Source organism: Ochotona curzoniae, unplaced genomic scaffold (genome assembly GCF_017591425.1).
Source record: "Ochotona curzoniae isolate NIBS_2020 unplaced genomic scaffold, NIBS_Ocur_1.0 contig_4877, whole genome shotgun sequence".
Taxonomy (NCBI): Eukaryota; Metazoa; Chordata; class Mammalia; order Lagomorpha; family Ochotonidae; genus Ochotona; species Ochotona curzoniae.
Window position 1 is genome coordinate 930,294 of NW_024466409.1, and position 17,391 is coordinate 947,684.

Here is a 17,391-nt window from a genome sequence, read left to right on the forward strand (position 1 = left end):
AAACTTCAGAAGGCTAGAAACTTTAAAAGCCACACGAAAGTTTAATTCTCTGGCACCATATGAAGGGTCTTCAAAGGTACATGGAAAATGGGGCCAGGCATGGTAGCCTAGAGGCTAAAGTGTTTGTTTTGCAGGTGCCGGAATGCCATATGGGCACCGGTTCATGTCCCAGCAGCTCCCACTTCCCTTCGACTCCCTGCTTGAGGCCTGGGAAAGCGGTAGAGGATGGATTAAATCCTTAGAACCCTGTGCCTGCATGGGAGTCCCGGAAGAAGCTCCCAGCTCCTGGCTCCTGGCTCTGAATTGGCTAGGCTCTGGCCATTACAGTCACTTGGGGAGTAAACCAACGGACAAAAGAGCTTTCTGTCTCTCCTCTCTGTATAGCTGACTTTCTAATAAAAATCAATAGATCTTTAAAAAAATGCTTGAAGAACTGTATGTCTTTCAAAAATTTTTGCACCAAAGTAAACTTATCTTTTAAATCCAGTTTTGTTAATTCTTTGAAGTAACTGTGTATTTATTACGTAATCAAAATGCATCAGGGATCAGCTAGTTGGTGCAATGAGCTAATCTTCCACCTGCAGTACAGGCATCCCATATAGATTCTGGTTCAAGTGCCAGTTGCTCCACTTCTGATTCAGCTCTCTGCTAATTGCATAAGAAAGCAATGGAGGATGACCCAGGTCCTTGGGTCTCTGCACCCATGTGGGAGACTTGGAAGAAGCCCAGCTCTGTCAGTTGTGGCCATCTGGGGAATGAACAGCAGATGGATGATCTCTCTGTCCGTCCCTCGTTCTCTCCATAACTCTTTCAAGTAAAGTAAATAAATGAAAAAAAATCTGTCTTTAAAAAAAAAAAAAACAGGCACTGATACTAAAAACTTATTTACCTCTATAAGGCACAGGAATTGTTCCAGTGAGGTTCATGAGTTCTCTGGAACTGCCATCATTGAAAACTGAAAGAAAAGATCAGGAATGTAATCATGAGCATGTTACAGATGCTTTTATAAGTTACTCTTTTAGAAACACTGGCTAAAATTCATTACTGTGCTTGAAAGGAATAACTTGCTAATGCATCATCCATTCCGTCCAGTGACAAAGAATCCTTTGTTGACTCACTCAATGGGATCAACTGGGAAAGATTACAAGAAAAGATGCTTTGAATATGTGAAAAATGGATGTGAGTGTTATTGACCCAGTAAACTGAAGCTCTTGGTCTCCGATGGACATGACCAAACATGTTTAAAAATGATACTACCAAATGATACTAAATATTAATCTAATATCTATGGTTTAGAAACTGTCAATCTTTTTCTCCATCCACTGTCATTCTCAATTTCAATGTAGTATTAAACCACAGAATTAAAATAAGTTTTCACAAATACAGACAAGTCTATGCATAACACTTAGGAAAATGTGAACCAGATTACATTTAAAATTGCTTCCTATGCTTAAATTTGCATAGTTCTAGGTCAGAGCATTTCTTTAAAAACTTAACATATTATTACTATTGAATTTTATAATTTCCTATACCCCAACACTTTTCATCATGTAGAGGTTTAGTCCTACAACTTAAAAACCAACCAACTTGAAAATGTTCTTGAACAAAATAAATGAAGTCAACAGTACTGAGTGTTCTGATTGCAGACTCACCATATGAATCCAGCACAGGTTTGAGATCTTTGTAGAGATTAATAACATTGGCAGTTTCACGTACAGTTAGGTCTCTGTATTTGTACTGAAAAGCAAATCATACAAAATTTTTAAAATTTTAGTTTAAAATTCTATTTTCCACAGAGCACTCTTAAAAACACAATGGTTTTCACTTCACTTCTCATTAATATTAGTTAAAGCCTGAAAGAATCTCAGTAGCTTTCCCTCTGGCAGAAGATGAAGAAATCAGAGGTCTTGACCCTCATCTGATCATAAGGACACTGATGTTCAATGGCTGACAAGCACCACGTATGCACACAATTTCTATCAGCTTTTAGTGCTTTTTTTCTTTTAAGATGTATTTATTTATTGGAAAGTCAGATATACAGAGAGGAGGAGGAACAGACAGGAAGATCTTTGCTCCAATGATTCACTCCCCAAGTGGCCGCAATGGTTGGAGCTGAGCCATCCGAAGCCAGGAGCCAGGAACTTCTTCCGGGTCTCCTACACGGGTGCAGGGTCTCAAGGTTTTGGGCATTCCTCGACTGCTATCCCGGGCCACAAGCAGGGAGCTGGATGGGAAGCGGGGCTGCCAGGGATTAGAACCGGCGCCCATATAGATCTTGGGCGTGCAAGGGCAAGGACTTTAACCACTATGCTATTGTGTGGGGTCCCAGTGCTTCCCTCTTAGGATGCAGCAGTCATTTATTCCAGCAAGATTCCCATATGCAGATCAGACATCAGGGAACTAATAATAGTTAAGGTTAGTTAATAGAACTTCCAAAACAATTAGGACCAATAATTTTAAGGAAAGGAAAAAATGGTATTGTAACCACAAAACAAAAGCTCTTAGGAGTAACACAGGAACACATAATACCGAATTAAGACAGACAGACAAGATACAATATTAAGCCAAAGAAACCTAACAGAGCGGGGCCCAGCATGATGGTTCAGTGGGTAAATCCTTGCGTTGCACACGCCAGGATCCCATAAAGGCAATGATTCGCGTCCTGGCTGTTCTGCTTCGCATCCAGCTCCCTGCTTGTGGCCTGGGAAAGCAGAAGAGGATGGCTCAAAGCCTTGGGACTCTGCACATGTGTGGGAGACCTGGAAGAAGCTCCTGGATTCGGATCAGCTTGGCTCCAGCCATCAAGCCCACTTGGGGAGTGAACCAGCAGATGAAAGATCTTTCTGTAAATCTGCCTTTCTAATAAAAATGAATAAATTTTGAAAAAAAGAAAGAAGTCTAACCGAACCAAAAAGGGTGACAGAGAATGAGAGAAAATACAAGAAAAATTAGGAAGTAAATCCAAGATGTCTATTCTTTAGAATTTTTGTTCCCCCTGCACTCCATAGCTCCACTTTTTCCACACTGTGGGATCAGTTCTAGGCAGACTTCTTTCTCATTTTTCCCATGTTATTCACAAAAGCAAACCTATTACTGAGCTCTCATGCCCTTTTGGTTATCACATTTTTCTCAGTTCCTTTTTGTGGAAAAAAGTCATGCATCAAGCTGCTTACATTTGTTGTCTTTTAATTGCTCTCTTTCTACACTTTTTTTTTTTTTTTTAAGATTTACTTATTCTCATTGGAAAGGCAGAAATGCAGAGGGAAGGAGATAAAGATCTTTTTTCCACTGGGTTACTCCTCAAGTGATCACAACCGCCATAGCTGAGCCAATCAGAAGTCAGAAGACAGGGTCTCCCACGCGAGTGCAGGGTCCCAAGCCTTTGGGCTGTTCTCCACTGCTTTCCCAGGCTACAAGCAGGGAGCTGGATAGGAAGTGAAACATCCAGGACACAAACCAGTGCCCATATGGGATCCCAGCACATGCAAGGCAAGGACTTTAGCCAATAGGCTGCCATGCCAGGCCTTACACTTTCTTCTTAAAACCTTAAGACAACTGCATTTCCAAAGGTAGAGAGAACAATATAATGAACACTCTTGATCCAACAGCAGGTTTCAATAATCATCAGCACAACCAATGTTATTTAATTTATAAATCCAACCCCTTTTTTCATCTTGTAGCATTCTGAATTATGACAACATATCCTATCTTTAAAAAAATGGGAACTTTAAAAAGGCCATAGTATACTAATCACTTGTTCAATATCACCAAATACTTAGTCTCTTGTTTAAAAAATATATATAGTTTCTTTGAATCAGGACTGAAGAAACAGATTATTGTACAATGTGCTAAAACATCTCTTAAGTGGTTGGTACAGTGAATCCTCTGCCTACAGTGTCAGCATTCCATATGGGTGCCAGTTCCAGCTTAAGCTGCTCCACTTCCAATCCAGCTCTCTGTTAACAGCCTTGGAAAGCATCAAGGACAGCTCAAGTCCTTGGGCTGTTGTATCTACATGGGAGACCCGGAGAAGGCTCCAGTTTCCAGCTTCTGACCAGCTCAGCTCTGGCATTTGTGGCCATTTGGGCAGTGAACCAGAAGATGGAAGATATCTTTATCTAATTCTTTCAAATAAAAATAAATAAATCTTTAAAATCTCTTTCATTGTATAGTATCTCATCCATCTCATTTCTTAGAGCTTTATTGATATATCTCCTATGCTCCATAACTCACACATTTCAAGTACACAGCTCAATGTTTTCCCAATACATTCAGCGTTGTCCAACTAGTATCACAATTTTAGAACTCTTCTTTGTTGAGTATATGCACTCTGTATACATTACTCACCCCTGTCAACTGTTTAGCAGTCATCTTGGATTTTATACTGACTGTGGCAATGTTTGTGTTCAAGAAACTCATTTTACTTAATGACCTTAAGGTACAAAAGAAGTGATGCTACTGTACTAGAGTCATAACTACTTTATTGTAACTGTTGTTGATCTCGTTAGGCCTACTGCATAAACTTTATCACAGATATGTAGGAAAACACACTGCACAAACAGGGTCCAGGACTATTCAGTTTCCAGTATCTACCAGGGGTCCCAGAACATACCTCCCTCAGAAAAGAGGGGAATACTCTATAGCCAATTAGCAATGTGGTATCTCCACTTGGCTAACCAGGAAATGGCAATTTGAACATGAATTAAACATCTTACCTTCCCTCCAAATATACTTTGCCTACTTCTTTCATATACACAGAAATGGTCTGGATATATATACACACACACATAATATGTATCTCCTTCCAGCCACTCGGGCTCCAAACCTGGAAGTTCTCCTTGACGCCTTTCCTCTGCAGCCACAGCATATTTGTCAGGAATTCCTGCTAGCTCTGCTTATAAAATATAGTCAGAAGCCGATCACTTCTATCCCCACAGTTTAAACACAGCAAACAGCACTTCTCTCTCATCTAGATGAAAGTTCAAGTCTCTTTAAGGGTGTGCTTCCATCTGTACTCTTACCACCTTATAGTCTCACAGGAGCTAGTCATGTATTACTTCAAAGAGTTGGTGAAAATGGAGTTAAAAGGTAAGTTTTGGTACAAAGTTAGAAAATCCATGTGCACTTTTAATAATAGATATTTTGCATGAACTTGTTGAAGAACCCTCTTACACATGGATTTTAAAATGTTTTACACAAAAATAAACATTTTTTAAAAAGATTTTTTGTTAGAAAGGCAGATTTACAGAAAGATCTTCCATCCACTGGTTCACTCCCCAAGCAGCTGCAACGGCTGGGTCTGAGCTGATCCGAAACCAGGAGCTTCTTCCAGGTCTACCACATGGGTGAAGGGTCCCAAGGCTTTGCGCCATCCTTTACTGCTTTCCCAGGATACAAGCAGGGAGCTGGATGGGAAGTGGAGCAGCTAGGACATGAACCAGCATCCATATGGGATCCTGGAGGTTGCAAGGCAAGAATCTGATCACTAGGCTACAGTGCCGGGCCCCCAAATAATCATCTTTTAGTTTAATTTTCCCCACAACCTTTATGAAGTCACCTTCATTTATTATTTAAAATGATTTTTTAAACAGTGGTTTCCCACATACTCCAAAGAAATGCCCAAGTCTTTCCAGCCTCCCTCCCTCAATGCCCTGCAGAATCTGCCCCTCCTACAATGGCAGTCTACACCCAGGGCACCAGTCCACCTCTGTTGTTCCTCTACCATGCATGACAGATTCCTGCGTCTGTCCTGGAAGGTTGCTACCCACACTGTTTCAAAGTTTATTTCCTTATCTTTTTCAGGTTTCTGCTCAAATAGCTCTTCCAAAAAGGCCTTCCTTTACTAGCTGCTATCTGACATACTTTTTGACTGGCTTATTCCCTTCCATGATAATGTAAATCTAGAACTGTAATTTTGTCTGACTGCTCATTCTTGTATGCCCAGCATACACAGAGCGAGGTACAATCTTTAATGTGCCAGCTCTCTTCTACCCACTCAGTAGTGACTTCTCCCATGTAGGGGTGGGGAATGTCCAGCAGGGTCTGCCAAGGCAAACACAGCTATGACTCAAACTCCAATACATCCATAGCAAACTACTTTTTTAAGTTGAAAATTTAGTATGGCCAGTGAATGATATAAATACCCAAATGGCTTTTGGCAGAAAAAAGGTTCCCTATGCCTACACAGAAATTTCATAGATACACCAGTAAGAATGCAAGCTTATTCTCTTGAACAATTTGAAATATGAAGATATTTTGAAAGGTAAGTTTATTTTGGTGCAATAAAAAGTACTGTTTGTCATGAGGTAACATATAACTGTTACAGCACAGACCTTTACCTGGGTCACAATCTTTAGTTCCCTCAAAGCCTCCTCTGTAATTAAAGACAACTGCTTTACAATTAAAATCAAGAGGTCTGGCAGGTACCTTTAGACAAGCTACACACATCAGTTTAGAAAGCAGTGACTTTCTCTTTAGAGGCGGTCTGCCTTCAGTCAAGAAGAGGACGAGTTTTACTAGAAAAGAGCCATTTTAAAGCAAAATTTTACCCCTAAGAACATTTCAGTACAACAAACCATTTCCATTCTTGCTTGACTGAGTATCTAACTCTTTTAATCCAAAATTCTCAACCACTGAATACATGTATCTTCAATGATCTCTAATGAACTACAGGAAAACAAAGTAAAAACTATTCTGTGCTGGTGTCAGGTGTCACATTACAAATCGTTAACAAAACAAATCACGACTTTAAAATACAAGCTGCCTAAATGTTCTGACAGAGAACACACCAGCCTTGAGCTGTGCGGTCCGTAATTTAAGTTCCACGTTAATAAATACGCCCTGTAAGAAGCAGAGTCTAACGAGTAACAGCTGAAACTGCCAGCAAATTCGCGAAATGGTAATGTTATTCTATTCACTTCACTTGGGGTAAGGGAGCGCCACGTCTTCTGGCTCCTCGGGAGTTCCTAATTAATTAAGCCCAAGCAGCCCGCGCTGCTGGTATTGAGCACGAGGGGCTGCACGACTGAGAAGGCCAGCATCTCTGGGGGCCAACACCTAACGGACCCCCCACTCTCGAGTCCTGCAGGACTGCGGGAGGGCTGCCTCGGGTCCAGAACCAGGCGTGTGGGGCACGGAGCGGAGCTGGCGGCAGGTGGCAGGTCCCCGCCTTTGTTGACGGCCGCTCCCCCGGCCCCTTCCCGGCTTCGGGACCCGGGCAGCGGAGGCGACAGGCGCTCGGGACCCCGGGCCGGGCCGGTGGCCGAGGAAGACGCGGGGATATCGGGCCGCTCGGGAGGCTCACTGGGCCGGACAGGACTGGCGGGTCCGGACCGGGTGCAGAGGGAGGAGCGGGAGCGCGCCGGGCCTCACCTTGGACACCATTTTCTTGAGCTGGCTCTCCGACACCGCCATGACTGCCACCCAGTGACTCCCGTCCCCGCAGGCAGAGAGGGTCAGCCGCTCCGGGGCTGCCCCAGGTGGCCGCAGACAATCACGAACCCGGCGGCCAGCCCCCTACCCGCGCCTCTAATAACAGGAAGTCAGCACCACCAAGCACTTCCGCTTCCCACACGTCACTTCCGAGGCCGCTGTCCTGCGGAGAAGGGTGGACGCGATCTTGCGGAGAAGGGTGACCGCCCTGCGGGCTTGCGGCCCCAAGACGGCTGGGTTCTGTCCAACCTAGCCCTAGTATCCCTGAGTCGGACCCCACAGACGAGGCAACCCTGTCCCGAGGGTGGAAACTCTGGGCCGGCGTAAGCGTGGCAGGTATTTCTTGAGTCTTAGGGAAGCAGGTGCAGGGCGGGCAAGCAGCACCACTGGCATGCGAATGAGCCCTAATGAGTGACTCATCCAGTGGGACTGGGCTGCAGAGAACTGTTCCCGCACTGACGCCCTGATGATCATAGTAAACAAGTGCACTACTAGCTGGGACTGAGTTTTCCCGCAGCTCAAAAAGGTTTGCATTAAATGATGCCCAAGGTTTCTTTTAATCATCAAGTGAATCACTTCCTATCTCCACCCTGAGCTTGAAAGTCCTTCATACCACATTCACAAAAGCAAAGCATGGAACCTGCCTTTTTCAGGAAGCCTGACAGCAGTTTCTTCTCCAGGACTTCAGTGTGCCCAGATATAAATGGCAACATCGCAGCTTTCTACCTTGCACTGCGTTTGTGTACAGCCTGTCCACTAAGACCTTGAGGGCAGCATTCTCACATCCTCATTACTTGTCCAGCCCCAGAGTAGGTACTAAGTCTCAACTGGATTTCTGTTTCCCACAGAAGTTCATCATGAGGATTCATGCTAGTTATTATTCCACATCACTGCCAGTTTTTTTTTAAAACCTTGGGTTGGATGATGTGAAGAACGATAATAAGGTTGTGGTATTGACTCACTTGGAAGCTGCTGGCTTCTAAGATAGCACATACGCAAAGATGACCCAATGCAGAGCATGTGGAAACAATATTACGAACCCTGGGTGCATAAACACACACACCCACACACTATGCCAACAGGATGACTGTGTGTGTTAAGCATACAGTTCTAGTCAAACCAAACTACAGGTCAGTCTATCCAACGCATCTGCTCTTGATGTCATTCACATAGACATGACTGCAAACGGCTCTTAAAGCCACAGCTTGCTCAGGAGTACCCCGAGTAATAGCAACTCCATTTATAAGGACTGGAAGAGCACCAAGTAATACACTGTCTCTAAGTTTTCTTGCTAACAGTTTTTAAAAATTTGAAAGCAATGTATGAAATCTCATTTCTTCATTTTATACTTAATGCATGTGTGATGATTAAGCTTCCTGAGTATTGTGTGAAACTATAAAAAATTTTCCTTACTCTGAATAGACTTAATAAATCAGGCATCACTTTGTGATTTAAAAAGTGTTTATTTTATTCATTTTACTTGACAGATAAGGACACATAGCATAAATTGGGAATAAAACATGTATTTTTTGCTACAATATAAAAGAGCCTTTTATTCCAAGCCCCACCAAAAATACCAAGAGGTACTGCATGATTTTAGAGAAATAAGTGAGCACGAGCAGCAGCATTGTGGATGTCACATTGCCACCAGATCACAGTGAGGCGGTGCTGATGGGGTCAGTCCTGCTTCTTGGTTCATGAAACAGCATGACTGCTAATCCTCAACAGTCACGAAATTAATACAGTGAATTCTTAGTGACTTGTTCTAAGATTTTGCAGTTGGATGGATTACTGTTCAAGTTCTATTAGATAAGAGCTGTTGGAAAAAGCAGTTTAAAAAACAAAAGCAATGCTTTTTTGAGTTATATTTTCCTGTTTCAAACTAAAGGATGGTGAGAATACATTATCAGAGTAACACCAACACAATATGTGTATTGAAATGGCCAAGGTTATTGCTTCTCGGCCTTTTGGCTAAGATCAAGTGAAATGGCCAAGGCTTTTCTTCAGTTAACTCTGGTGGATATCTTTCCAAATAGATGAAATATTTTTCTTAAACTTGGGATACTGGGCCCGGCGCGGTGGCGCAAGTGGTTAAAGGTCCTCGCCTTGCACGCACGGGATCCCATATGGGCACCGGTTCTAATCCCGGCAGCCCCGCTTCCCTTCCAGCTCCCTGCCTGTGGCCTGGGAAAGCAGTCGAGGACCGCCCAAAGCTTTGGGAACCTGCACCTGTGTGGGAGACCCGGAAGAGGCTCCTGGCTTCGGATCAGCATAGTATCGGCCCGTTGCGCTCACTTGGAGAGTGAATCATCGGACGGAAGATCTTCCTCTCTGTCTCTCCTCTCTGTATATCCACCTTTCCAATGAAAAAAAATAATAATAAAAATAAATCTTTAAAAAAAAAACTTGGGATACTGAATTTCACTCCTATGTCTGAAGTTCATCACTGTATGTATTCGTTATTGTACTAGGTCAGCATTAGATGGAATATTCTCTCCCTATGACATGTCTACCTTTATAAATCATCTGGTTCCTATTTGGTTGGTGAGCTTTGGACTCACCTGATATATGCTTTCTCAAACACCTTGGAGTCATGTGAACCTGTGGCACAGTGGGTGAAGCCATCTCAGGACATGCGTTAACCCGTATCAGAGTACTGACTGAGTCCAGGCTACTGCGTACCATCAATCCATTACTGCTGATGTGCCAGGGTGGAGTGTTTGAGGGTCAGGAACTTGAGTACCAGACAGAATTCATGGCTACTGGCTTCAGCCTGCCCCAGCCCTGGCATTAAGGGACTGACCTAGAAGAAGGAAGATTTCTTGACTGTCTCTGCATTCTCCCTTTCAAATCAATAAATAAATTGTCTGAAAAATCCAAAACCTTGAACTTTTGCACAGTTCTCACTAATTTGCAATTGTGTATCTATTTGTGAGATTGGATTACTATGCTTCCTATACTTGATTGTAAGGACCATGAGGGCTTGCTCATAGCCCAGGCATGTTTCCCATCAGTGCCTGGTAATAATAGCAGGCTTCTGGAACTAACTGGATGATTAAATAAACACCGACTCAGGAAATACAACCTTCTGCTATTTGCTGAGGACAGGTCTGGGAAGCCAGGAAAATAATGTTTCTAAAATAAAAACAAATTTTAAGGTAAACTACATGAGAATGGAAATACTACTTCTTTAATTTACACAATCCCAGCTTTAGGGTCTTGTGAGAACCATTTTGATGGTTAGGCCTTTCTTTTCCCCTTTTTGGCATCTAGAAAAAGTAGAAGTTGTATGGAAAGTACCCTCAGTTGCCAGGAGATTTTGGGCACTCACCAAGCCTGTTTCTTCTGTAAAATGATAATAACATTCTTCACCTCAGTGGATTATTAAGTATCTGATAAAGTGCTCATCATACTGCATGGCATACAGGAAGTATTGATGTCAGCTGTTAGAGTCAGTTGTAACTAGAGTTGTGTGACACAATAGTAATAACATGCTACCCTTCACATATAAAGATATTGCTACTGACCCATCACCAAAGCTTACATACAATGAATCGTATTTATTGTTTTTAAAGGAGTCTCTCAGAACCATTAGACTACCCAACCACTCTCTTAAACGCAGTGGTTTTTATGGATTATATTCTATATTTAAAGTAGATTGTCTTTCATTCATAATTTATTTTCATTAAAAATCACACATCTCTATTTGGCTCTACCAATACCATAATGAGTTTACGAGATATTGGAGAGCTTATATAGTCCAGGAAGAGGTTAAATGTTATACATATATAACATAAGTTCTATGTTATTCATATATTAAAAGTGTTTGTTTTCCCTTTCACTATTTTAAAGTGCATGTAAAATTCTTTCCCGGTATTTGATAGCTAATACATTCAAAGAAGATGCTTTATCATTACCAGCAGCAGTAAGTTGCAAAGGAAACACTACTACCTTGAGCTGTGTGTCTTTTGAATGTGTAACTTACACATCTATTAATGTTTATTATAAATGCCAAAGAATAATCTTTTTAAAAAAGTATTACTTTCAAAATACTTCCAAAGTAAATTAGATGTGCTTTGAGTTTAGGCTACAATTGAAAACAACACACATTGCAAATGAATGTTCACTTCTGCTGTAGGTTTAAGAGTAGAAGATTATCTCAAGACCCATGACAAAAATTAGAAAATCCCTCCTCATTGACTCCTTAAGGATCCAAATTACAGTTATTCAAGAAACCATCTATCTTAACCAAGCAGTTTGTACCAGTAAGTAGTAAGATACGGATGTTTTCAACCCCATTGTCAACCATGTTGGCAAAATTACATGATCCTTCTTTAGAGATAATTACACTTGAGAGTCAGAATTTTAGCTGTTGTTGGAGATCGTGGATTGAAGACACACTGCTCTTGAGTTTTTCAGTCACTGTGTCTTCTGTCATGGTGCTTTTAATGACTTCACATGCTCCACTGGTTCCAAGGATGCAAGGCAAACTTAAAAACACTTCATTATTTATATTATAATATCCCTATAAAAAAACACAAATACAGCTGAATTACTCCAAAAAATTAATATTATGAAATACCTATTTTTCTAGTCCTAATGCAAAGTGACATCAGTTTAACTTTCAGTGTCCATTTGTTCTCTAAACTCAAATCAGTGTTTCAGAAAATTTCTGAGAGATATGAAGAACTTCATCCAAGACATCTTCTTTATGGGTAGGTAAGCTTGCCCCTTGTAACACAAGTAGAAGGTTGGGGGCTGAAGAAAAAGATGGTCAGAGTGGATTCCCAGGGGAGGGGCATCGGGCTGTGTGTGCAAATACAGAAACCTCTTCTAGGGTTTTCTTCTCATAGTATATTTTCCCCATAGCATTCCTGAATCTTCAGAAAATTGTGAGTAAGCATTTGTGCCACAACTGATCTGTACTGTAGAGAATTTATGCTTTCAGTCAAGAGGAGAGGCAGATTGACGAACAACTGAGGCTGATCTGCACCTCATTGTGGGGTGATTTCACTGTTGGATAAATGACCGCGGGAAGTTTATGGAATGCATAAAAACTTGTTGGGGATTTCCGTAAGTTGCACGAGAGTGAGAGGGCAACTTGGTAAATGTCCAGATTCACATAACTGAGCACTATAGGGCTCAGCTGGAACTGAAACTTCCCACACGTCACCGTAAAAGCTGGTGACACTGAGGACGCCAGGGTTACTGTGTCAAAGGTTTTACTCATTTTGTATTGTTAATATGAAAGCTTAAAATATGAGAAGAGAATGGAAGCACCAGTTACCTTTGCTAGAATTGATACAGAATGCACTTTCTTTTTATCATTTACAATACTGTCAACCAGGTCAGCCACTGACAGTCCCACAGACCAAGATCTTTGACCTTTTGCCCTTAACAGTTCCATGGCTCTAGGTTAAAAACAGAAACAAAAACAATAACAAAACCTTCAGAAAAATGCACAAAATATGCACACTTGATTCTGTTTAAGGTGTTAAATAGATATTTTTGCAATACAAGAAAGAGTTATATGTCATTTGTTACGAAAACCTATAATCTAATGAATTGTTTTTTTTTTCTTAAGATGTTAGGTAGTTCACAGTGAGAAACTGCAAGTGACCTAATAACATAAAAAGATGCTCATAGCCATTAATATATAACTGAATGTGAATTCTTAAACTACTATTGTGAATATAAAATAATCTAGCCTCTAAGGAAACTGGCAGCATCTGATCTAGAAATTCCCCTCCCATGAATTTTATGGTCAAGCGTACAAGCATACGCACAAAATCATGTCTGGTCTATTCAGAAGCAATACAGCACAAGAGGCCTTGGTACATAAACAAATACCAAATGCAGTACTGTATAGCACTTATGAAGAAGACGGTAGATTTACATGTATAACATGGAAAGATTTCCAGCACTACTCATAAGCAAAATGACTCAAACTGCAAGATGTTATGAACAGCATAGACATATTACAAAAATCATTTTTAAAGTGATGGTAGTATGTTTATAGAATCCCTGAAAAAAAAAGAGGGGGGACATGTAGACACTTAACTGTCACCAGTGGTTATCCCTGTAACATTAATTACCCTAGCTCTTTCTTTTCCACTTTATGTTTTCAGTATTTGCAGTTTCATAAGCACATATGCTTTTCGTAAAGAATCAAAAAGACGTAAAATATTTAAATGTATTCCTTTTAAGATGTCTGAGACTGTATCAGCATGAACTACATTATATACCACTCTTCTCGACAAGAGAACATTCTTTCCAGTTCCTATATTCTAAAAGTATAAACTAAAAATGTAAGAAGCTAAAAATCACCACCACTCAGACATCAGGAAAAATCTGTTATTATGACAAAGTGATAAATGGCATGAAAATACATGGTATGCGGAGTCAGCCTCTGGGGCACAAATCCCTGGAAGGTCTCCAAGGAAAGGCAAAGGCACAGGGGCCTGCACTGTCATCCATTCAGACTGATTTCCAAAAGCATTTACCTGTGAATGCACATGCATTTTTAGGCAATATGGGCAAATTCTCTTCCATGTTAAGAAAATTCTTACCATCCTCAGACACCTAGATATAGCACCAGGAAATCACTGTCTACAAATAGGGACCACGTTCTGCTCTTTAAATGTCAAGCGTTATCCAACAGTTTGCAAAGCACTCTTAGATTGGCTTTCAGATAAGGGATAAAAAAATATAAAGTACTACTACTAGTGCTTACGGAAGCCTCCTGAGCACACAGTGCGTCAGCAGCTGTGCTTTTAAGCACATGACTGTCAGATAAATGCAAGCCTATAGTCAGCGTTACCTGTTGCACAGTTGCACCTGAGAGTTAGGACTCACTGCTGCTTGGCCACTCCACATGGGCACTAAAAATAAAAATGAAGAATTTACATTTTTGTTAACAACTCTTAAGAGAGTAAGTAAGGTATTGCAACCATGGGTGCCCATATTAATCTTTTTTTTAAAAGATTTATTTTTTTAAAAGATTTATTTTATTTTTATTGGGAAGGCGGATATACAGAGAGGAGAGACAGAGAGGAAGATCTTCCAGCCGATGATTCACTCCCCAAGTGAGCGCAACAGCCGATGCTATGCCGATCCGAAGCCAGGAGCCTCTTCCGGGTCTCCCACCCGGGTGCAGGGTCCCAAAGCTTTGGGCCGTCCTCGACTGCTTTCCCGGGCCAAAGGCAGGGAGCTGGAAGGGAAGTGGGGCTGCCGGGATTAGAACCGGCGCCCATATGGGATCCCGGTTGTGCAAGGCGAGGACCTTAACCACTGCGCCACCGCACTGGGCCCAAAAGATTTATTTATTTTTATTACAAAGTCAGATATACAGAGAGGAGGAGAAACAGAGAGGAAGATCCTCCGTCCGATGATTCACTCCCCAAGTGAGTGCAACGGTTGGTGCTGTGCTGATCCAAAGCCAGGAGCCAGGAACCTCCTCCAGGCCACCCGTATGGGGGCAGGATCCCAAAGCTTTGGGCCATCCCCGACTGCTTTCCCAGCCACAAGCAGGGAGCTGGATGGGAAGTGGAGCTGCTGGGATCAGAACTGCGACCATATGGGACCTTGCACATTCAAGGCAAGGACTCTGGTCGCTAGGCCACGCTGCTGGACCCCTCATATAAATCTTTATATAGAAATGTCTCTTCCTTCCATCAAATTTTTCTTTAATTTTTTTCTTCCCTAATGGCACTGAACATGGGTTGAAAACTCTTTTAACTACAAAAAACAAAAACAAACAAACAAACCATGATGCCTAAAGTCTATTTGTAGCCTCTTTTCCTGTTCTCTCTCATCAATAACAGTTCTACAAGAGCCACTTTGCAGTGCAAGTAGAAAGCTTGCTTTCCTCAGCAGGCTGCATACAACTGGCTTTCAGATGCTGTAAGCGCCCGGCATCTGTTTAACTCAGAACTGTACTGGGACTCATGTCTTCCAACAGGTGTGGAATAATTTGGTAGTCTTCTATACTGGGCTAGAATTTCCACAGGTGTTAGGGAGACCAAATCCTATTTTCTCAGAACATCTTTTTTTTTAAACTACTCATTTCCTTGATATAACATTTGTAGAAATGATTTAAATATGCAAAGCTGTAAGTGCTCACACATACACACACTGATTGTTTCTATTCACTTCAACATTAAATTGAAATTGTCAGTAATACTTTGAGGACATTTCAGTTTTCACCTGTTTCTCATGAGGCAAGACAATTTTTGGTAGAAATTTGTATTTGGGTAGGCAAAAAACAGAATAATGTATTTGGCAATATAAGATTACCTAAGGGACTGGCACTGCGGTTTGGTAATCTGGGCCTCTGTCTGCAGTGCTGGCTTCCCATATGTACACTGGCTCAAGTCCTAGGTGCTCCACTTCTGATCCAGCTTCCTGCTTATGGCAAGGGAAAGCAGCAGAGGATGGCCCAAAGACTTAGGCCCCTGCTCCCACATGAGAGGCCCAGAGGAAGCTCTTGCCTCCTGGCTTTGTATCACCTCAGCTCCCAGCCATTTAAGGAGGGAACGAGCAAACGGAAGATCTCTCTCTCCCCTCTGGTTTTCTCTCCTTCTCTTTGTCACTGCCTTTCAAATATAAATAAATCTTTTTTAAGGAAAGATTTATTTTAAAAATAAATCTTAAAAAGTCAGATATACAGAGAGGAGGAAAGACAGAGAGGAAGATCCTCCAGAGAGGATGATTCACTCCCCAAGAGAGCACAACGGCCGATGCTATGCTGATCGGAAGCCAGGAGCCAGGAACCTCCTCTAGGTCTCCCACATGGGTGCAGGGTCCCAAGGCTTTGGGCCATCCTCAACTGCCTTCTCAGGCCACAGGCAGAGAGTTGGATGGGAAGTGGAGCTGCCGGGATTAGAACCAGCGCCTGTATGGAATCCCGGCGTGTTTGGTGAGGACTTCAGCCACTAGGCCACCACAGTGGGCCCAAAAATAAATCTTAAATTGCATTTCATATTTGATCATTCAGTCATATGTCAGCAACAAGGAACACCATATATTTCTAGATGCTTCTCTTCCTCATGCTGAAATATAAGCTGCTAGAGTGCAGGGACTTTTTTTTAAATGAGCAAAGCAAGATTTATTAAAGATCTTAAAGAAAGAAGCCTCCTGCTACAGTATCAGGAGGGGGTTTTCAGAAGAGAAAGACCCCAGGGACCTGTATTCGTCTTTTGTGTTCCCCTATGCTTATTCTTTACCATAGTGTTGAGTATTCAGAAAAAAACCAGACACAAACACACACACAATCCATCAAGCTTAGCTGATAGCAAAGAAGAAAATATTCTTAACAGTTAAATGGAAAACCTGGAAGAGTTTAAGATTTGGAGTTTTTTAATAAATAAAAGGCAAAAGTAGTTATATGAAAAAATATAAATACATGTGGACGTATTAAAGAATTTTTAAAAATTTATTCAGAAGGATTTTACATGTATTACTTCCTTAAAAAAAATTTTTTGTGGACCTGGCGCAGTGGCCTAGCAGCTGAAGTCCTCACCTTAAATGCGCCCCAGGATCCCATATGGACGCTAGTTCTAATCCCAGCAGCCCCACTTCCCATCCAGCTCCCTGCCTGTGGCCTGGGAAAGCAGTCAAGGACAGCCCAAAGCCTTGGGAACCTGCACCCACGTGGGAGACCTGGGAGAAGTTCTGGGCTCCTGGCTTCAGATTGGCGCAGCACCAGCCGTTGCATTCACTTGGGGAGTGAATCAATGGACAGAGGATCTTCCTGTCTCTCCTTCTCTCTGTATATCTGACTTTGTAAAAAATAAATAAATCTTTAGAAAAAAATTTTTTATATACTTTGGTATGTTCATAATAAAAATAAAACATCGAGGGAATAATGACTACTAACTGAAATGTACTATTTATAGACCTTGAAAGAGATTTTAAAGTAGCAAGGGAGATATCAGATTCACAAAGGAACAAGAAAATCCA

General features: G+C 41.7%; 2 protein-coding genes across 5 annotated transcripts in view; both read right to left on the reverse strand.

Annotated features, from left to right (window-relative positions):
• TSG101 (tumor susceptibility 101) overlaps positions 1-7,551 on the reverse strand; it is a 36,629-nt gene extending 29,078 nt beyond the window's left edge. The window contains exons 1-3 of one of the 2 annotated variants that reach the window (XM_040988482.1): positions 7,372-7,551; positions 1,653-1,737; positions 890-955 (exon numbers count right to left, since the gene is read on the reverse strand). In XM_040988482.1, the coding sequence (XP_040844416.1) occupies positions 890-955; positions 1,653-1,737; positions 7,372-7,413 (193 nt within the window). In that variant the 5' untranslated portion in view covers positions 7,414-7,551. The remainder of the gene's footprint in view (positions 1-889; positions 956-1,652; positions 1,738-7,371) is intronic. The other variant, XM_040988483.1, reaches the window with a different exon arrangement.
• Positions 7,552-9,833: 2,282 nt separating this feature from the next.
• UEVLD (UEV and lactate/malate dehyrogenase domains) overlaps positions 9,834-17,391 on the reverse strand; it is a 41,667-nt gene continuing 34,109 nt past the window's right edge. For 2 of the 3 annotated variants that reach the window (XM_040988485.1, XM_040988484.1), the window contains 3 exons: positions 14,252-14,312; positions 12,719-12,842; positions 9,834-11,956 (listed from right to left, as the gene is read on the reverse strand). In XM_040988485.1, coding sequence (XP_040844419.1) covers positions 11,789-11,956; positions 12,719-12,842; positions 14,252-14,312 — 353 coding nt within the window. In that variant the 3' untranslated portion in view covers positions 9,834-11,788. The remainder of the gene's footprint in view (positions 11,957-12,718; positions 12,843-14,251; positions 14,313-17,391) is intronic. The other variant, XM_040988487.1, reaches the window with a different exon arrangement.